Source organism: Polyodon spathula, chromosome 15 (genome assembly GCF_017654505.1).
Source record: "Polyodon spathula isolate WHYD16114869_AA chromosome 15, ASM1765450v1, whole genome shotgun sequence".
Classification (NCBI taxonomy): domain Eukaryota; kingdom Metazoa; phylum Chordata; class Actinopteri; order Acipenseriformes; family Polyodontidae; genus Polyodon; species Polyodon spathula.
The window spans coordinates 11538194-11560029 of NC_054548.1; the positions used below are offsets into that span (position 1 = coordinate 11538194).

Below are 21836 nucleotides of genomic sequence, written 5' to 3' on the forward strand. Positions count from 1 at the left end.
ACACACACACACACACACACACACACACACACACACACACACACACACACACACACAGGTTTATTAAAAGTAGAACTTGACCAAATTTCAGACATTTTATAGAACTGAATTTTGTACAAACTTCAGATGAAACTTAACAAAACCTTTGCAGTTCTCCTGTAATGAAGTTACCGTTAAGTGTTTTGAAAATCTAAAGCTAAATGATCTTAAGCGTGCGCAATTTCAAAACAGCTAATTAAGATTCTGCTGCCCTTTCAAAGCGTGGCACCTGAAATAGCTTACTACGAGGGACAGGATATTAACGTTTCTACTTTCGCTCCTCTGAGCTATGTCCTAAATTATTTTTCAAAAAGTTTTTTAAAGGCTGTGCCGACTTCTGCAATCATGTCTGTTGTTGTCGTAGAGCGCCCGTGTTTGTGGAAGGCCTGGTGGTTGCACTGTCTGGTAAGGGTGCAGGCTCCCAATGCAGCCACAAGGGAAGGGTTGAGCCTGGCAAACAAACAGGAAACAATGAACTATATACTTGTATTTTTTTTTTTTTTTTTTTTTTTTTTTTTAAAGTACGGTTCCTTGGAAATTAGATCTTGAATTGTCGAAGGGCTACCCATGTGTTTGACGGCAGCGATACACAAAACTGCACACATTAAATTATACTTAATACAGTTGCCACTGATTCTGCACTCTGAATTCATATTGCAACTGGTAAGTTATGGTAATCGTGTTCACTAAAACAAAATTAGGGTCAGTTTACTCCAACTTTGTGTGTTGCTTTATTATATGTATGTTTACGAGACTCGTGTACATTTTATATATGCTAAGTTTTGAAATACTGCAAACAGACACTAATCACAATACTATTGTTCACTAAACCACTCCACAATACCAGGTATCGTAGGATGAAAGTTAGTAGGCCAAACTTCTTACCAGTTTGTTTTTTCTGGTCTAGATTTAAAGGCCCAGTGTGCCAGCAGTCCAAGAGAGCCAGAAAGTAGATCTCCCTGTCCTCCACATCGACAGCTGCTACCTTCATGACTACACACAATTACTACATAAAGAGAAGAGATTCAATCTGGTGCACAGACAGCTTAGACACTATCAAAATGCTTTCCACTTAGTTCACTTTTGAAGCTGTAATGCAAATACTTTTTATCATACTCAGTAACAGTTGAGTTCAAAATAAAATACAGAGCTGTCTACTGCGAGTGTGGCACTTTGTTATTTTGGAGTCCTGAGCATATTACAGAAGTATTTAAAACAAGCAGCTTCTTGTACTTCATTATGCTGAACACAGTGCATTCTCTGAACGAATCACAAGCTTTCATTTGCTTAATAGATTCTGTATTATGGTTACATATAGGAAAACTTTTCAGTATTTATTTAACTGCAATGTTACTTACCCTTATCTCCATCAGAAATAATGTCTTTTTCACCTTTCTGGACAATAGTCACATTTCCCATAGCTTGGCTAAGCCTCACAACATTTCTCTGATTATCACTGCTGTCTACAGCATCCCTGCACTGTATACAAGATAGATCTTTTTAGTACAGGGTATTAAAAGTACTGCATTAACCATAAATCAGACTAATTTATAATTATAACAAAACAGTTCAACTAAAAGTTTTTTTGTCAATCCATTCTTCCATTCAGTTTGGAGCAGGACACTACAGTACAGTATCAATCTATCAAGACACTACATCTTGAAAATTGGGGAATAAAAAAAGAGTAGATACAGTTTCAATTAACATTTTTATCCAATATCCATTTGCATGCAAGATTAAACTGCAGCTTTATTTCTTTACCGGGAAAACGTCCATTGGGGGGGGGGGGATTACAGTGCATGTATATCACATCCAGTAGTGGATATCAACAGTAAAATGTCATCCTTTAATTCGCGCATTAATCTCCTTAAGACACCCGTTGCTATGAAAGTGTGCTTACCACTGCTTCATACAGCCGACTGAATTCCATGTAATTAGGAGTCAGAATGGCGCGCTGGTAACCTTGAATGATAGATGGCTGCCGAGCAATGAGCCATAATCCATCCTGTCCAAAAAATGTAAAAAAGGACACACATATTTAGTAACTGAGAAGAAAAAAAAACAATCAAAACCATGCTATTGTAAAATAAACTCAATGAGTACTTACTGCATCAACAACAACAGGAATACCCAGAGTCTTGGATTTCTCTATAATAGCCTGCAATAAACAATGAGACAAAGTGACGCAATTGAAAATAAAACAGAACTCAATCTAACCAAATGCCAGATCACTTTAATAGCGGCATTTCTGTACTGGGGATTATGGGGCCAAACCCTACTCGTTTATTTTCTGAATGGATCAATGTCTTTGATGAACACCAGAACAACTGATCACTTGTTTTCTGAAAGAAATAGTCAGAGAACTCAAAGGCTGTAGCCCAGTTTCATACCTACTAAAAACACTAGCACTATAAACCTGAGATTCAGGCCACTAATGCAGTAAACCCCCGATTAGAGATCAAGTCCCATTTTATTAAATTAACATGGAGTACGATTTTTCTTTCTTTGTCTATTAGGTATAAAATGAGGCCAGAACAACAGGCAACTGCCACTGTCCCCAGATTGACACCCTCAGTAACTTGACAAAGAACATGACCAACCAAGTTGCACTACAATTACCCCAGTACAGTACAAGACATCATGTTTTATAAATGCTACAACACGTGTTTCTTTCAAAACTGCACATTTCAGACACATGCTAGCTTTTCTTTTAATTAAATGACAATCATTGCTTGATATGCTCAGTAAATTAAGTAAAACTGAAGACTGACACAGAACTTTTTGTTTCATACACACCTGAATGGGATGTTTTAACTGAATTACTCAATTAAAACATTCACATACCTTAGCATTTCCGAGCAGGCGATCATCTCTGCCTAACCCTGGTCCCACAACTACAGTATGAAGCCTGGACAACCACTTTTCAACTTCCTCAACTGCATTAGGGCTGTCACTGCAAGAAAATATTTCACAGATAAAATGGCACATACAGAAAGATAACAAAACTAAGTTTATTTTCTAAGGGACAGTAATATTTTTAGCGAAAGTTTAAAAGGAATCATTTATACCATCTGCATTTTAGCAAGTTAATTTATTTTTCCGGTTTAATATCCTATTAAGCGTCCTCTGTGCCATTTCCTTGGTTTCATTTGATCATTATTTACCAGGCTTATAACGAATGTCCTTTATTGACCCCCATCCCTTTTTTTGTGAGGTGATTTTAAGTGCAAGTGTGAAGTGCAACTCTATCCACTCTGCAAAAGTGAGTTACAGATTGGAAAACCTCAAAACAAAACCAGTTTCTTACAAATGTTGGACAGAAGAGTACAGTAAAAAGAGCATGCTGCAAGAAGCACACGAGAAGCGTGTGTGTCAGGCAGTGCTGTAAACAGTCAAATCAGAAAGGTCTTGAGAAAAAGAGGCAGACCTGCTTTGAGGAGAAGCAAACATTTCATTATCTTAACTAGACAGACAAAGAGAAGGAGATGCGGTACCTTTTATTGGACTAACTAAACAATAATTAATCACAAGCTTTCTAAACCTCAAAGGTCTCTTCTCGGACTATTCTCACCTGAAGAAGGTCTTGAAAGCTTGAGATTAATTATTGTTTAATTAGTCAAATAAAAGGTATCGCATCTCCTTCTCTTTGTCTATCATCTCTGCACTAATACTGCTACCATTTCATCTATCACCGATTATCTCAACTCAAACTTTATTTAAAACATAACAAGACACATGTTATATATGTTTATAGTACATAGAGCATGCCACAACAAATACACTATTAGAAAGAATTTTAAGGCGATACTTACAGGACCGGATGTACAATCAGTTCTGGGCTGTAAGATTTTATTACAGCAGCAGCATCTTTCGTGCAAAATACGTGCGACAAATCTGCACCCTGTGGGGGGGGGGGGGGGGGGGGGGGGGGAGGAGCACTTTCAATCTTCACCACAACACAAGGAAATATCAGATAAAAACATGGGACTGTAGAACAAATGATTCTACATACCACTTTAAGAGCAGATATAGCTGCAAAGTATGGAGCTCCTGTGTATCTGGGAAGAAAGGAAGAAGTTAGCTTTGCAAATCTTTTTTCTTTTTTTTACGTTTCCCCTTCTAAAATACAGAAATCATGTATACATTGCCTAATTTGTTAGTTACTAGTTTGCAACTTGTAAAAACTACATTCTGCTGATAAATACGTTTTTGGCTGGCCTAAGAAAATCCACATAAAAATGTGTTTCTATTAAAATGAAAGTATTGATATTAGTTTATCATATAGTACTAACTACGGGTAGCATGGTACACAGGGTGAAACAGAAACAGTATTTTGCTTAGTAATCTTTTGATACTGTATAATAAATGTATTACTATATGACTGAAATAGCTTTAAATAATGCCACACACACCTGGAATCTCCTCTTTAGGCAGTGTATATGGTAACACTTGTTTATAATACTGAAGTTCCTTGACGTATATGTATTATTAACATTTAGAAAAATGTCTCACTTGTTCATGTGTTTAACAGATGAACCAAACTGATACAGTAGTTTAATCCGTTAAACATATTCAGACATTTACTGAAGGATTAAAACCGTATGTAACACACATTCTAAATGAACGCGTTATATAAATAGAATATGTTGAACTTACTCTTGACATCCCCCTAAGATGCCAACCCTCCCATCTTGACCTTTATGTTTTTTTGAAGTCAAGGGAGGAATAATGTTTCTCACAAGTGGAAGAATATTTTCCATATTCCTTACTGCTTGTAGATTGCTCAGTGAGAAGGCCCTCTCGATTTCTGCAAGAGAAACACCCTTAGATAATCTCAGGTAAATATACAGCTACTTCCAAATACAAACCTGGGAATCCTCTAGGTCCTCCAGAACAGCTACACAGATTTTAATTCCACATCATTTGATATATTGTAAAATTAAACCCTGATATACATATATTCATAAAGTAAAATGTTAAAAAGCAATTTCTTACTGACAAACCTACAAAGTAAAATACGGAAAAGTTTTTTCATTTTCTGGTTCACATTTTTCACATCTCGTTTTCCAACCAACCCATTGTTCTTTTCAAACTCCGGCTTCTCACTGCTTTCTGCCAATGCTAGAATTGTTTACCGAATCTCCCCCTTGGTAATTCAACTTCAATTAAAGTATGTGAAAGCCTTTCACATCGCTTCATATAAGTTAACAAGGTGTGTGTCGGGATTCTCATTATTATAAGGGATGTCATTGTACTCAACATTACATCACCATAAAACATAAAAGAAGTGTCAGAATTGTGTTCTACGCACTGGATGACATCGATACAAGCATCTGTAACTGCCTCAGTGAAAATTATGTAAATTAAACAGCAAGTGGCTTGAAGTTCCATTTTCTGTCCCTTATGACTCCCTGATGTTGATGGTTCTTTCCCAGCAAGCCTTGCGGTTAGGTCACATTCCTTTGTTCACAAAACCGAAAGGATTGACGCTATTATGTTGCTTTCTGTTACTTAAGAACATAAGAAAGTTTACAAACGAGAGGAGGCCATTCGGCCCATCTTACTTGTTTGGTTGTTAGTAGCTTATTGATCCCAGAAGCTCATCAAGCAGCTTCTTGACCTTTTAGAATTTGGAATGCTTGACTTGGATCGCTGTTTCTTTTTTTCAGGTCGAGTCCCGTCTTCCGAAGTAAATTTCGTCCCAGGGTGTCAGCTTCAATTTTGAATGCTTGAATCAGATCGCATTACTGGGGACCTGGAATAATTCTGGTTGCTCCTTTGCACTCTTTTAGAGCAGCAATATCCTTTTTGTAGCGAGGTGACCAGAACTGAACACAATATTCAAGATGAGGTCTTACTGCATTGTAAAGTTTTAACATTATCAGTCACTATATATCTGTGCATCTCCTTATCCTTTTTCCCCACTAGATGAAGACATTTCTGAGTCAACATAAACTCATTCTGCCCAGTTTCATTTTGGATGACAGTGTTAACCACTCCTCCTAATCCATGTGTCTGCAAATTTAACAAGTTTCCTTGAATATACCAGAACTGTGTAGATTAGGAATAGCAGAGGACCTAATACTGATTTGTACTCCACTGGTTACCTCGCTCCATTTTGAGGTTTCTCCTCTAATCAGTACTTTTTGTTTTCTACATGTTAACCACTCTTTTATGCAGGACTTTGCATTTGACATTGAATCTTTTCCATTTTGGATCTTACTATAGTTTTCTTTGAGTACTATCGGAAGGATTTCATCATTCATTTGTTTATTTTAAGAGCTCCTAGTCCCTTTAACACTTCTGCCTCTGTTATGCTAAAGTTATTTAAAACTGGATAGGAACAGGTCGACATGTGGGCCATGTTGTATACTCCTTTGTAAAAACGTGTGAAAAGTAATAACTTAATATATTTGCTATTTATTTTCTCTGACTATGTATTGCCATTTGTATCGCTTAAACATTTAACCTCCTCTTTGAATGTTCTCTTGCTGTTATAATACTGGAAAAAACTTTTTGGAATTGGTTTTAGCTCCCTTAGCAATGCTTATTTCTATCTCTCTCGGCTTTTCCAAATTCCTTTTTGACTTGTGTTTGCTGTTCCAAGTACTCTTTCTGTGTACTTTGTTTCTGGTCTCTTTTAAACGCCTTGTAAAGTACATTATTTTCGCTGAATATATTTTTGATTGATCTATTAAACCATTTTGGCAATTTTGTTTTAGATTTAGATTTGTCTACTTTTGCAATGCAATTGTTTTTGTTTTGTACTACATTTAAAAAAACAAAAAAACATCCATCCTTTTTCTGTGGATGTTTTCTTGATTTTACTCCAATCTACTTCTGTTAGTCTGTTTCATACTTTCAGTTTGTCTTTCTAAAATTGTAAACCTTAGCTTTAGTCATTACTTTTGGGGTTTTAAAAAGCACTTCAAATGAGACCATGTTGTGGTCTGAGTTTGCCAACGGTTCTCTGACCTTTGTTTTAGTTATTCTGTATTCGTTATTTGAAAAGACAAAATCAAGGCGTGCCTCCCCTCTAGTTGGTGCCTTGACAAATTGTGTTAGGAAGCAGTCATTTGTCATTTCCACCATTTCAATTTCGTCTGTCATGCTCCCCACTAGGTTTTCCCATGCTATATGTGGGAAGTTGAAATCCCCCATTAGTATGGCTACTAAATAAAACGCATGAGAATATACCACAAAAAAAAACCACAAGCAAGCCCAGAATGGATTATATGGTGATGCCCACTCGTCACTTGATTAGTCAGTGTTGTGACATACTTCCACCCATCTCACTTTAAGAAAGGGTCCAAAAAAAGAAATTGGGGGCAGCTCAGATTGGCAGCCAATGCACGTTGGCTAAATTAAAATAGAAACGCAGTATCAGGGGCAGCAGAAATTTCAACCTGGGATGAGCGGTGCATGAAAATAAGTCATATGACAGGCAACTAGAACAGTAAAAAACAGGTGAAAATGGTTTGGACCCTAAAGGGTTAAGAAGGCCAATTAGAGAAAATCTGAAATGTATGCTATATGAAATGATTATGCATATTACATGAAAACTCAAACCTGCTTGGGAACGGGATTATTGTTGGCCACTGGAGGAGCTGTGTGTTGCAAATGCTGATGAACTCATAGAAAGGTAGGCAACTGAGTTATACTTATAGGTTACTGGTCAAAGGAGAGGGACCACCAGACTTCAAGTTAAACTTAAGTTTTAAAACTTAGGATGATAGCTATTCTCTTCCTGCTAGGGACGCTCCATTGTGATTAAGTAAGATAAAGCTGAAGTACCTATTGGCTGAGATGGAGCTGATGCCACATTGTGATGGTTAATGTGGTCAGCATGGTAGGGATTGTGCTGACCCAGCAGAGGGTCAGAAGATCCAGTCTGTGTGTGCGGCTGGGCCGGGCTAGCGATCCCAGCAAACATCTGTCCCAGCACCTGCAGCATCTGGAGCTCGCGTGAATGTTCTGCTTCACGCCGTTTGTCTTCCACTTTGAGCCTCTGATCCTCATATTTGTAAAAGTTCTCTTCCGCCTCCATGCTCTGCTCCAGAAATTTTTCCATGAGCTTGTCCAGAGACAGATTTGCGTAGCGCTTTTTGGACCTTTTTGGCCGTGCCACGGGAGGTGTTTTGGTTTGAGTGTTGCTTTGCCTCTGTCCTGCACCTGCAAAAACAAGACACAGACTCTCATAACTCTTCATCACAACTGTTTTCTAAAATAGGATCATTTTTCAACTTGCTTTTCATATATTCTTGCTTCAAAGGTGTGAGCTTGCTATGTAACCAATTCCAAGTTTAGCGAAGGAGAAATGATGTGTCATAAGTTAACCATTCAGATTAGTTCTCGATGCTTTGCCTAGCATGTGCTAGCAGGACAGCAGGGACGGAAATAAAGACTCCTATTGCGTAGCAGTTTCACCCATTCCAGGTTTTATGGTGTGCCAGATTACCCCAGTGTACAGGTAACAAGCTCTGGTGTGTCTTATTAAACTCATAGTAAAACAAGGAATGGGTCAAACTGCTATGATATGCTTATTTCCATCTCTGGGGATAGTAACTTAATATCTTAACTTTATACTATCATTTTTAAGTTGTACAACTTTTTAAAAATGTGGCCTAAGTGTTTAAACAGCCATTTTTATTTGTATTTTTTTCATATATTTGGGATGGACTAAATTACATATATCTAAAATACAGTTAACACAAATATAGCGAGTATGTTGACTATAAAAAAATAAAAATAAACACTAGTCTTCACATCTTCCCAGACAAACTTTCAACATGTTAGTAGACTTGATATAGCTATACTTGATATAGCTGAATAACGACCTGTCAAAACAGAAACAATTAGGGGTGAAAATAAGACTCCTATTGCATAGCAGTTTGATCCATTCCTGGTTGTACCGTGGTAACAACATACACCTGGGCTTCTTAACTACACACTGTAGCTAATCTGGTTCGTACTAAAAGCTGGAATGGGCAAAACTGCTATGCAGTCCGTGTCTTGTTTTCATCCCCGAATTACTTTTGCATTGTTCTTACCGTTGCTTGATGACGGCAGTGGGATAGGGAAGGGCGGGCTTTCCAACTTCACGGTGTGTTCAGCATAGGAGCACTCACCAGTGCTCTCCATAAAGGCTTCGTGCGAGTGATCGATTCCTTCTGCCTCCTCTTCTGTGCCATCCAATGCATCATCCCCCACCGCAACACTGTCGATCATGTCCTGGGGATCGATATGAGGTCTGTTGCTTAGTATTCCCTCCATTTCGTCGTAAAACTTGCAGATCTTCCGATAGTGTCCATTCTTTTGAATCCCTTCTTTCGCCTGGTAGTACTGCCTTTTTAATCCCTTTACTCGTATTCTGCACTGCTCGGGCGTCCTATCGAACCCCATCTCCCCAAGCCTACACGCTACGTCTCGGTAAACATGACTGTTCCGAAAGTTTCCGTCCAACGCCGTCTGCACATCCTGCTCGCCCCAGATGTCCAGCAAAGCTCTGGTCTCCACGTCTGACCACAGGAAGCCTCTAGTGTTTGCTAGCATAATAGTTCAAGCACCCGAAATGTAAAAGCCAAAAAGAAACGCAAACAGCTGCACACTGACAGGGGGAGGCAGAAAGTTACAGAGAGCACAACACTAGGACTTGCAAATCACTGTGCTAATACACAGCCCAGGCCTCGATATTCGAATCTGGTTAAACCAGAACGTGCTTCGCGTCCTCCGGTTCCATGCTATCAGTAAAACGCATGCCGATATCACCAATGCATGCGGTTAAGTGCTTCATATCACGTTAATCACAATGAGCGATTCCCCACCATTGCGCAAAGCAGCTTACACCTTCAGCGTACGTTGTCTGGTGCAACGTCATACATATCATTCTGTGCACTACATCATCACGAGTTACTAGAAAAGATGTTTGCTGGGTCTTAGATATCGTGGTGTTTCTCTGCCCCGTCTGTTACTTATTAACAATGCAACACTATCAGGCCGAACATATTAACATCAGTGTTATTTATTGTATGCATTATTTGCAAATGTAAATCCATTAAAAAAAAAAAAAATGCATGTTCCAGTTTATAAATGATGGGGAAAACTAAATTATGCTACATTTAAATGATCAGGAGAAGTATAGTTCAGGAAATTTAACAATAGTTTTGTGAATCAACATAGCTGATGCAAGGCTGTGGTTGACCTGTGCGAGCTGAACGCTTATTGGGAGGAAGGTTTAGTTATCTTTAACTGACTAATTAGGAACTAGCTTGTTACATTAAAATGTAAAAAGCAGCTAGCCTGCAACTGTAAATATTTATAAATATGAATATGTTAATGGATACACTTTCAAATACAGTTCGACTACTTTTCACAACTTTGTAACATTTGTTTTATGTATAAAGGGAAAAATATAATGCACGATATAATAATAATAATAATAATAATAATAATAATAATAATAATAATAATAATAATAATAATAATCTGTTCTCTCTCTCATACCAACATTGTTGCACGTCACCAGCTCAGTCGGTTACTCTGGATTAGTTGGCACAGGTGATTAGCGATAGAGCCCGTCGATGCGGGCTGTACCGTGTGGTAGATGACCGCGACTGGAGTTATGCGTCCCGAGCCGAAGGCGAGTGCGCTAACGAAAGTCAAGGTCATCTATCACACAGTAGAGCCTGGATAGAAAGGGCTCTATCGCTATTAGAAAATTATATATTTATTAAACAACAACTTTAAAACCTATATTTATCTTGAACTTGTGATATTTTGCCATGTAACCTTCTGCTGAGGAAAATAGTCCCTAATAGAATTAGAATATAAACACGACATACACGTAGAAAAAATATTATTATTAAAATTATTATTATTTGGATAACATATTTATTCAGTGGGGTCTTATTAATTTATATGTATAATTTATCTGGACATAAATTGTTGAATAATCCGTGTAGTATTCAGTCAGACTCGAAACTTGTTGTTAGAGGCTTTTCCCCTTAACATTCTAATCTACAACTAATTTGATAACATTTTTATGATGAGAAAAACAAGTTAGTGGAAGTCTTCCCTTATGTAGTGGTAGGGCTTTCTTTCATTTTCTATGTGTATTTCTATATATTTTTTTAAATGGTCAAAACAAATTTTCTGTATCATACTGCATTATGTGAAACTGATGTCCAGCTTTGTTTTTATTATTGTCTAGATGTCTCAAGACGTGGCCATGGTGGAATTTGAAGAGGATGAGAGGATCATCAAACACCTGTGTGTGTTATCAACCGTGTGTAGGACGTTGAGACCAAATCTTGACAAAAAGGACAAAATGGTCAAGGCACAAAGTTACAGGAAAAACACACAACTGGGGTTGTGCTGAAACAATTTCCATGCCTCACCTTTCTATTCTAATAAGGTGTAATACTTTTCTGTGTCATTTATTTTTTAATTCTACTTGTTTAGAAAGTCTGTTTTTAAATTATTTTTGCTAACAATAATAATAATTTATTTAAAAACTACATATATCAGTGGTTTCACAGACCTGGATTAGCACTAATATTGGACTACCTAATGTTTAATTATGTAAACTAGACTAGGAGTAGTGCTAACCGGGGTCTGTGAAACCAGCCCATAAAGGTGCCACATTAATAATAATAATAATAATAATAATAATAATAATAATAATAATAATAATAATAATAATTGGACATGATGCCGCCAATAAAAGCCTCTTCAACAGTTCTGCTCATGCTGTACAATCTTGCGTATGCACATTCATCTTCTCCTTTGTGTCATCAGCAAGAAGGCATTGTATCTTAATTATATATACATTCGTTCCTTTGACTTATATGTCTGTGATAATCAGTGCAATACACACAGTCCTTTTAAAATGTATATGTAGGTTCACTGTCTGACTGAATTTGTTGATTGTAATGTTGTTTTTCTAGTAGATTTATGTTATTGCTAGGTAAACTTTGTCGCCTTGGATAAAGGTGTCTGCAATAAATACCTGCAATAATAATATATAACCTTGATCAGCCTTGGAGGCTTTGTTTTTAAAGACTTTACATATTCGGTATCCTGTTTTTATTATGCAGTTGCTGACTGAGATTAAGTTATTATATGGCATGGATGCAGGCAAGGTGGTGGTGACAGATTCTACCCACAGGTCTATCTGATCGTTACTGGCAACACCTCTGGGCTCGTACCAAGCCTGCCATGAACGCCTCCTGGTAGTGAACTTGTGAGCTGGCTCATATATATATATATATATATATATATATATATATATATATATATATATATATATATATATATTATGTTAAATTTCACCTTTTGTTGCCTTATAGCTGGAATTAAAATGCATTTTTTTTTCATTTACCTACACATCCTACCTCACAACTTCCAAGTGAAAAAAAAATTATAGAAATTTGTGGAAAATTAAATAAAAACTGAAATAGCTTGGTTGGATAAGTGTCCACCCCCCCCTTGTAATAACAATCCTAAATTAGCTCAGGTGTAACCAGTCGCCTTCAAAATCATACACCAAGTTAAGGGGCCTCCACCTGTGTTAAATTGTAGTCATTCACATGATTTCAGGATAAATTCAGCAGTTCCTGTAGGTTCCCTCTGCTGGCTAGTGCATGTGAAAGCAAAGACTCAACCATGAGCACCAAGGCGCTTTCAAAAGAACTCCAGGACAAAGTTGTTGAAAGACACAGCTCGGGATGGGTATAAAAAAATATCATAGACCTTGAAAATCCCTTGGAGCAAGTGGAAAGTGTATGGCACCACCATGACCCTGCCTAGATCAGGCTGTCCCTCCAAACTGGATGACCAAGCAAGAAGGAGACTGATCAGAGAGGCTACCAAGAGGCCAGTGGCAACTTTGCAAGAGCTACAGGCTTTTATGGCCAAGACTGGTCAAAGTGTGCATGTGACAACAATGTCCCAATCACTCCACTAATGTGGCCTGTATGGTAGAGTGGCAAGAAGGAAGCCATTACTCAAGAAAGTCCACCTTGAATCCCATTTTGAAGTATGCAAAAAAACTCAGGAGATTCTGTAGCCATGTGGCAAAAAGTTTTGTGGTCTGACGAAACTAAAGTGGAACTTTTTGGCTTAAATGCAAAGTATTATGTTTGGCACAAACCAAACACAGCGCATCACCCAAAGAACACCATCCCTACTGTGAAGCATGGTGGTAGCAACATCATGTTATTGGGATGTTTCTCATCGGCAGGGACTGGGGCACTTGTCAGGATAGAAAGGAAAATGAATGGAGCAAAGTACAGAGAAGTCCCTGAGGAAAACCTGCTGCTGTCTGCAAGAAAGCTGAAACTGGGAAGGAAGTTCACCTTTCAGCATGGCAATGACCCAAAGCATTTGGTATGCATGGTATTGCCACATATTTTATGTGGTGTGTCTTCAAAGGCAATAAAATACAAAATATTAACTTACCAGAGTAGCTTCACCAGTCCATTAAAATAAATACTTCTTCATTTGAGTTGAAAAAAATCAATTTTTATTATTATTTTTTAAAACAAAAAAAAACCTAAATAATCAATTTTAAACAGCAGGCTGGACAGTCAGTTGCACTTTGAAATAGGAATTAATAACCTCTCGGGGTGGCAGTTGACAGTACAAACAGTCCGTGGAGGGAGAGGACCAGGAAGGTTAAACAATCTCACAGTTATCATTGATTGCCAGGTTAGTCACAGTAAGAGTAGACGTCTCTGGACCACCACAGAAGACCAAATCCAAAATACCACCTTGGACATGTGTAGGAGAGGGCACAATTTGAGTGAAGTCAAAAGAATCCATTAGTGCAGTAGCACACTCAATGTTAATGTTGAAATAACACAAGTACTCATACTTACCCAAACTGCGGCAATATTAAAACTAGACAGGCACTTACTGATACAAGACATCTGATAAACTGGGAAGGGGGCAGACTAAACTCGAGCATTGCTCATATTATGACTGTTCTTATTTATTAGTAAAGTACAGTTGTTATACATTGTATGTAGTTTGAGAATGTTTTACTATATAATCTATTAATTAACCACCTTTAAAACAGCCATGTCACATCATTTGTCACAATGGGAAAATGGAATATGAGTTGTACGTGAAAACGTAAATGTCAAAAAATATTAAAAAGTGTTTAAGTATAGTTGTTATACTGGATGTATAGTTAAGCCATAAGCCCGAACTGTACAGTACTGCACTTTGAAAGTCCCTCTGAAGGAGAATTCCCTGCCCCTTCCCTCCCCCAAAAAGAACAGTAATCGAAAGTTTAATCGTATTTTTAACATTTCAGATGATGCCGCTTTATTGTCGTTTATTTTCGAAAATATTCATATTCACAACACTTCGTCAAGATTTATTACTAATTGTGTACGAACTGAAACCTGGCTATTACGCTGTTGGATAAAGGCCACACTACAAAACAAGGTAGGCTGCATCTAACTTGGTTCGAACCACTCTAGTTCTGACGCAAATACATTTTCTTTTAACCTTAGGTCAAATTACCCAATTTAACAAAAACCCGTTATATCTGCTTGCAAATCACAAGAGACAGTTAGGGTTCTTCTAACTCACCGCAAAAAGTTCAGATAAAAAAATGGTGTTGCAGCTTCCTGTTTCGTCATCTTTTCTATGAAGTTGATTTATGACTGGAGTCGAAGAGCAGAGCCGGTACAACATTACTTTCTGCCACTTGGTCTGATTTTAATTAAGTTATTCTAGGTAAAATAATCGAATTTAACATACGCTTGGCTTGAGACTAGTTGTAAAAATATACATACCAAAATAGGTAAGCCAGGCGACCTCGCTTATTTGTTTAAGAAATTACAGGGATAGCAGGCGCTTTTCGAAGACTGAATTTTGAATGAGTGAGTGATTGAGTAGTGCTCCTTGAAAACCAGCTGCCACTGTATGTGAAGATGAAGCCTGACGTAAAATTGGTTCTACTGGGGGACATAAACGTGGGGAAAACGTCTTTGTTGCACAGGTACACCGAAAGGAAGTTTACAGATACAATTAGCACAATCGGGGGCGCTTTCTTCTTGAAACAGTGGGGACCGTATAACATTTCAATATGGGATACCGCAGGTATGTAACGTTTCATTATTGATTATACGTTTGCAATTCATCTCCACACCACATAATCATATAAGTTATTTTCTTTAGCCGTGTTATTGGTATATAAAAAGAAACAACATTTGGAATATAAACATTGTTGTGAACACCAACATTAAAAACTTGTATCGTAAAAAACAAACAAACAATAAAAATCAACAAAACCAAACAACTATTGTAACTAGTATTTCTTGCGTGGGATACTACATTCTTGGTCCCTAGAGGAACAATGCTCTTTTGTGTTGTAACGGATTGAGTTGGTGGTTTGTGTACTGTGTGTGGTAGTGACAGAACGCCCCTCAGCGAGTTGCATGTTTTGCTGAATTCTTTAAACTTTTTAACCCGTAAGTATGTCATTTGTACTTTGACCAGGTTGGTTAGACATTGTGTTTTATGGACATTGTGACCACCCATGCAGAAAACAAACAACCTTTTATACTATAGGTAATAACTACAGTAATAGCAAGATGCAAAAGGAACGCACATTGTTGAGGCTGGGTCCACACCTGAGCGATCAGTTGCAAGTACACAGCACACAGAAATATCCCCTAGAAAGTGTCCTGAGGGCATCAGATGATTATTAATGGTTAGGTTTTAGGGCAGGGGTTGCTTAAGGTTAGGGTTGGGGTTGGGTTAGGGACAGGGTGGCTTGATTCCCTAGAGTTGCCGAGCTCTGGAAGTGAAAGGTGAGAGTAAATGGCAAATAACCTAGACACCTCTGATGCCCTCAGGACACTTTATAGGGAATATTCCTTTATGCAACGCATGCAACCGAGTCGTTTATATGTGGACGTCCCTGCAACCAGTTGCGAGCAGTGTGTGTGTATCTTGCAATAGGCATACATTGCGCAAGCTAAGCTGAAACTTTCGATTTTTCCATTTCTCATTGAGAACACTCCTCTTGGGTTTATGCTAACATATAGACACTTTAGAAATTTCATTATACTTGATTGGTTAACTCAGATAGTTTCAAATAGTTGTGCTTCTGTATGCAACAGATGGCTAATTACATCAACCATCTGAACTATTATTTAATCTATCAGATGTATTGTCTTGGAATGTACTATGCTAGTGTGACCTACAGAATATCCCTAAATAGATAATTGTCAATGAGTGTTGAGCATTTATTACCCAAATGAAACTGCATTAGTTGTAACTAGATGACTGAAGGTAATCAACTATACCTATAGTTAGACAAAGAGACAATGTTTTTACTTCTGGAAGTTCAATCTTTCCTGTTACGTCCCAGTTTAATTTTTTTTTTTTTTTTTTTTTTTTGCTGATAGTTGTGTTACCAGCACTGTGTAGAGGTCAGCTGGAAATGAATCACCAGAAAGATTACATAACCTGTTAAAGTTTTGTTAGGTCATCTCATGACTAAGTTTTGTTTTACGAGACTGGCATAGGCTATACTGTCAGTAGCATTATTGGCAAGAGCTATGTAGTTGCAATTTTACTTTGCTTCCTAGTGGTTTTTGTTTTGCAATAATGTGATGCCCATTAATAATGACTGGTTGTTAAACATTTTATGGGTATTCTGTCAGTGTTGAAGAACCTAACCTCTACAAGTGTCCCCCAGCAGGGTGGAATTAACCCATTGTGGCCCTGGTATCTCTAACTCTTCTTCAAAATAGCAAATAACAACAATTTAGATTATATGTTTGCTGTCACAGCCCTCGACTAGCACTCATTTTGATCTACATGATACTACCAATGTTAGTGCTTACTGAATCATTGAGACCAGACATTAAAAATGAAAAAAAATAATAAAATGATTAAAAAAAAAAAAAGGTTGTTTTGTAATTATTAACAAACAGCGTTCATTTTCATTTGTATTTCATTGATTACATTTGTATTAGTAGCATTATAACATTAAAGATAAACTGTTTTGGTAAATACCTTGACCAAAAAACCCCAAAAAATAAATAAATAAAAAAAAAAATCCAACCCCCCCCCCCCCCCCCCCAAAAAAAAAAACCTGAATTGAATTGTTCATTCTGTAATAAGATTAAATATTTTTCACAGCTTCCATAAGAAATGCCAATTCTGTTGAATTCTCTGAGTAAACTGTTTTCAGTGGGATTACTGCTTTGGTAAGATCAGCTTGGTGTTGTTCTCAGTACTATATAGTGCATGATCACAATCACATGACTGTATGTGAAACAGGAAGGCTGTTCAAACAGAGCTCTGTAAACAACCATATACTGTAGTCATCTGTTACCCTAGTGCGCGTCATTCTAAAATAATGCGTCATTGGGATTATTAAAAACAATCTACTGTCAGACATGTGAAGGCCATTCCATGTGATCTCAACCCAGGGTTGAAATATCACTTTTTTAGAATTCAGACTGTTCCAGATGCATTCCAGAGATGCATCATTTAAAAAATGTAATACTTCAAATTTGATTTAATTTCACTAGTTTATTCCTTTAACACTCGGGGAAACTTCTTGAATATAATTGCTTGGTTTAATTTATTGCAGGTTGTAGAAAATTGGATACTTTTTAAGGGTATTTATTAATTAATGACTTACAAAAGACAATCAAGTCAACTATATATATATATATATATATATATATATATATATACACACACACACACACACACACACACACACACACACACACACACACACACACATTAGTGTTAGTGTCACTCTGCTGCTTATTGCAACGGGAAGAAGTATTATAAGGGACTAAACCATGTCAGCTAAATTGAATCAGACTTGGAGTGCTTCATTACTGTACAGAATGATAGTGTCTGTTATTGTGCAGCTCAGCTAGTAATAGATTCCCCTTGTCTTTGCCAGGACGAGAGCAGTTCCATGGCCTGGGCTCCATGTACTGCCGCGGAGCCGACGCTGTGATTTTCACTTATGACGTCACAAACTGGCAGAGCTTAGCAGAACTGGAAGACAGGTTTTTGTCAGTGACTGACACCGCAAAGCCGGACTGTATTTTTGCCATCGTGGGAAATAAAGCAGACCTGACGGATGACTGTGCTTTGTTTAAAGAGGCAGAAGGAAATGAGAGCCTTGTTCAGACTATGGGCAGCCCCAGACTGCAGAAGCAAGTGCACATGGAGGATGCTGTCGCAGTGTATAAGAGGATTCTGAAGTATAAAATGCTAGAGGAAAAGGACAGCCTCCCTGCAGAAAAGATGTGCTTTGAGACCAGCGCCAAAACAGGGTACAATGTCGACACACTGTTTGAAAACTTATTTGACGAGGTGGTGCCAATGATTTTAAAGAACAGAAATGAAGGCTTCTCTCAGACTCTAGATTTGACCGAATATAAGGATGGAAAAAGGACTAGGCCTGGCTGCTGTGTTTAATTAAACATGAAATCACTTATATGGTGTTTAACACTAGAGGTATGACACAAACTTTTTACTGAACAAATACGAAACGTACAAGTGAATTAAAATGTCATATTTATTTCTTATTCATTTGCATATTCTGTTGCTTTTATTACTGTTAAATAAGTCTGTATTAATGATTGAGCCCTTTTAATGTAATTCACAACTTTGATTTATGTAGTACTCGCACACAAGGTATGATTACAACACTTTCATTTAATTCGCAGGCAAGGCTGTATTAACAAGGAAGGTTAATAAAGTCGTCCTGTTTTTAGGAACCATAGTGCATTTATTATTGTACATTATTTGATTTTATAAATAAACTAGTGTTTATTTAAACAGTGTTTGTGTTTTCAACTTGTTACTATTGTATGGTTGGATATTTCAGATAGTGAGTTTTTTTTTAAATCTTTTTTATTTTTTTTACTGTGAATCTATTTTGTATGTCTATTAATTGTGTATTTTGTTTGTTGAAAAATATGTATTTATAGTGCACATTCTACAGGACCTACCATTTAAAAAAAAAAAAAAAAAAAAAAAAAAAAGATACTTAATAATCAATCCATGTTTCATTTTCTGAATTTAGCAATCCAGTGATTACATGAATGAGTATTTGAATACCCAGGTAGTTTTCACAAGTAACAAGTTCAATATTTACTACAAACAGACACAGTAGAGCAGTAACACATTGATGGTAGTTGTTTGGTAGTTGTTTGTTGCCAGTAGAGGCAACAGATTTCTAGGACTACTACGATGTCATATAGGGGACCATCCTCTACAAGTGAGTTGCACAAACAACTTAATAAGGACACTGTCTTTAAGCAACAGTTCCATCATTAAGGTAACATGCATCATTTTCACAGTGAAACACTGTAATGGGTCATGCTGTATAATGAGTTTATCTTCTGAAGGTATTTATTTCAATTTTTTTTTTTTTTTTTTGTGAGTTGTGGCATGATGTTTGAAGAGAACATCTGGGGCTTAAAATTCTAATGAGAAATAATGGTTTGTTTAATAAAGTGACGAAAACATGACCACTCATATTTCAAATCTTATTGTTTTTATAGAGATGTGGCCCATGGTTCTGTTTGCTCAGCTTGGGCCTTTAGGAATGTGATGCTGCATTGTTTAGTGTTTTTAGGAAGAGCAGAGGCAAGGACGAATTAGATTTTGGTTCAAACCAAGAGTCAAAGACACTACTAAGGAAACAGTATTTCTACTGTTTTGAAGGATTAAATCAAGTTTTATACTCATTAAATTGCTATGTATTGTTGTTGGTCTTTAATCCTATTTAACAAATATTAAACAACTTTTTAACTGAAACTCAAATGGAAAACACACACACACATAATTATATTTCAACAGGTAATGTGTAAATAGAGCATCTTGAATTTGGGTTAACAAGCCGTGTTATTTCTGTGAGACATTGATTTAGGAGCTTAAATTAGTTGACGCTTAATGTATCCCAACCAAAAATTGATGGGCCGAATGGCCTCCTCTCATTTGACACCTGTGTTCTGAATCATCTCTGACATTTGGAAAGTGGGTGTGAAACCATGAAATGATTAGTCTAGTTCGTACAGTTCATAATGGCTAGTGGTACTTATATATAACACAAAAATTAATATTATGTACACACAATATTATGATTTTTACCTTCAAATACAACAAATATATTTTTTGGAGTTTATTGATTTTATGATGATATTACATACTTCAGTACCAAAAATGACTTACTAAAGGATTTTCAGTGCATATTTCTCCAACAGAAATGTTTTTTTCTTAGCATATGTTTTTGAACAGCTTCTGGTACTTTATGATGAACAATGGTCTGGTAATATTGGGATTTTAGTCCCTGTTGAAAGATAGAAAGCTTTGATCTAAAGTAAGTGCCTTTTGTTTTCTCAGTGCTAAATCCTGCAGTCATCACATTGTATATAAAAAAAAGTTTAAGGGTAAGGAAAAAGGATACAATGAATTAATCTGTGCTTTTATGTGGCTTGTCCTTAAGAAAAGAACAAGTGGTTGCTTTCTTGTCTTTACATTTGCATTTTATTTGAAAAAACAGTACTATAACATGAAATCATGCTGGTAATCCCTAAATTAAGAGATCTAAATTAAAAAACAAAAGCAAAGTAACAAAAGGTGTTGGAAGAAATCATTTTGCTATATAACTTTCAAAAACTATACATTTATGAATATTGTTAGTGATGTTTATTATCATGAAAAACTGTTTGCATCTATATATGAGCATTACTAAGCAATGCATAAAGGCATGGTGGGAATACTTCGCTTTTTTTCTGGATGCCTTTTGTTTCTGTCGATGCATATTAAAAGCTTCACTGAGGTAATAAGTTAAAAAAGCACCAATTAAAATACATAGAGTTTGCTTTACTCCAGATTTTTTTTTTCAATAGAGGACGTTATAGGTTCTTCATGCAAACCTGGCACCGGCTGATTCGAGACAGGAGCTGCCCTGCTTTCAGTGTTTCTGACACAATCGCACTTTGGAATGAACTGTCTATTGAGGTTAACCAAAAGCTGTGCTTGTTTGCAAAGTAATGGCAGGTCCCCTTCGCTCCGTTGCACTCAATGAAGGGAGTGGCCCGGAAATCTTCCAGGCAGCTCCCAGGTGACACCAGGGACTGGCCGCCCCCTTCGTCTCCTGCTGCCGTATGCTAAGGACAAGAACACACATGCGGTTAATGCTATTCACTCACATGCCTGCTCAGTCTGACAAGAAAGCTGCAGCTAGGACTGTAATTCTTAATCACTTCTTCTGAACCAATGCACATTAAACAATTAACTGCCTTGGAAAAGAGTTTTCTATTGTACTTCAATCCTGGTCCTGAGGGACCCCTGTGTCTGCTGGTTTTAATTCCAAATAAGCTCTCAATTACTTAACTGAACCCTTAATTGAACTATTCATTAGCTTAATTAGTCCTTTTTAAATTGTTTTCAGCTTTTAACAGTTGGAGCTTGCAAGTTAACTATACAATTTTATAAGTAACTTGAAATTATCAACTTTTTAGGAGCTGAGAACAATTAAAAAGGTCTAAGTAAACACATTAATAGTTCAATTAAGGGTCTAGTTAAATAATTGAGAGCTCAGCTGGAATGAAAACCAGAAGACACAGGGTTCCCCAGTACCAGGATTGGGAAATCCTGTTCTAGGAGCTCTTTTCTGATTAAGTGTTTATATGCTGCTTTTTTTACTTGCATGTTATTACAAATAGAAACTATGTTAAAAGCATGTATGTGTAAAATCCTTGTATACTGTAGTTTAAAAGTGTAGTTCAGTG

General features: G+C 36.9%; 3 protein-coding genes across 5 annotated transcripts in view; 1 reads left to right on the top strand and 2 right to left on the bottom strand.

Moving 5' to 3' along the window:
• Positions 1 to 16: 16 nt before the first annotated feature.
• LOC121328157 (ATP-dependent (S)-NAD(P)H-hydrate dehydratase-like) lies at positions 17 to 9909 on the bottom strand. Its single transcript, XM_041272681.1, has 11 exons — positions 9090 to 9909; positions 7834 to 8211; positions 4696 to 4846; positions 4052 to 4097; positions 3852 to 3940; positions 2884 to 2992; positions 2147 to 2197; positions 1940 to 2044; positions 1398 to 1518; positions 925 to 1045; positions 17 to 489 (listed from the first exon to the last, which is right to left on the bottom strand). The coding sequence occupies exons 1-11, from the start codon at positions 9589 to 9591 to the stop codon at positions 339 to 341; spliced, it is 1824 nt and encodes a 607-aa protein (XP_041128615.1). The 5' UTR covers positions 9592 to 9909; the 3' UTR covers positions 17 to 338.
• A 4482-nt stretch (positions 9910 to 14391) lies between these two features.
• Positions 14392 to 18951, top strand: LOC121327626 (ras-related protein Rab-20-like). 2 transcript variants are annotated; one of them, XM_041271739.1, is made up of 3 exons: positions 14392 to 14733; positions 15050 to 15150; positions 17987 to 18951. In XM_041271739.1, exons 1-3 carry the CDS (start codon positions 14708 to 14710, stop codon positions 18508 to 18510), a joined length of 651 nt encoding a protein of 216 aa, XP_041127673.1. In that variant the 5' UTR covers positions 14392 to 14707; the 3' UTR covers positions 18511 to 18951. The 2 variants fall into 2 exon arrangements, with proteins under 2 accessions (XP_041127673.1, XP_041127672.1); XM_041271738.1 differs by having other exon boundaries at positions 14409 to 15150; positions 17987 to 18948.
• Positions 18952 to 20547: 1596 nt separating this feature from the next.
• LOC121328089 (collagen alpha-2(IV) chain-like) overlaps positions 20548 to 21836 on the bottom strand; it is a 75181-nt gene continuing 73892 nt past the window's right edge. For both annotated transcript variants that reach the window (XM_041272573.1, XM_041272572.1), the window contains one exon: positions 20548 to 21212. In XM_041272573.1, coding sequence (XP_041128507.1) covers positions 20958 to 21212 — 255 coding nt within the window. In that variant the 3' untranslated portion in view covers positions 20548 to 20957. The remainder of the gene's footprint in view (positions 21213 to 21836) is intronic.

What these genes read in the sequence shown, in the direction of transcription:
- LOC121328157 (XM_041272681.1), bottom strand. Translation starts at nt 9,591, where the DNA reads ATGCTAGCAAACACTAGAGGCTTCCTGTGGTCAGACGTGGAGACCAGA. An exon ending in GTCGGCTGTATGAAGCAGTG is followed by an intron (nt 1,519 to 1,939) that starts GTAAGCACACTT and finishes TCTTGTATACAG; the next exon opens with TGCAGGGATGCTGTAGACAG. An exon ending in AGACCAGAAAAAACAAACTG is followed by an intron (nt 490 to 924) that starts GTAAGAAGTTTG and finishes TTTGTTTGCCAG; the next exon opens with GCTCAACCCTTCCCTTGTGG.
- LOC121327626 (XM_041271738.1), top strand. Translation starts at nt 14,982, where the DNA reads ATGAAGCCTGACGTAAAATTGGTTCTACTGGGGGACATAAACGTGGGG. An exon ending in TTCAATATGGGATACCGCAG is followed by an intron (nt 15,151 to 17,986) that starts GTATGTAACGTT and finishes TGTCTTTGCCAG; the next exon opens with GACGAGAGCAGTTCCATGGC.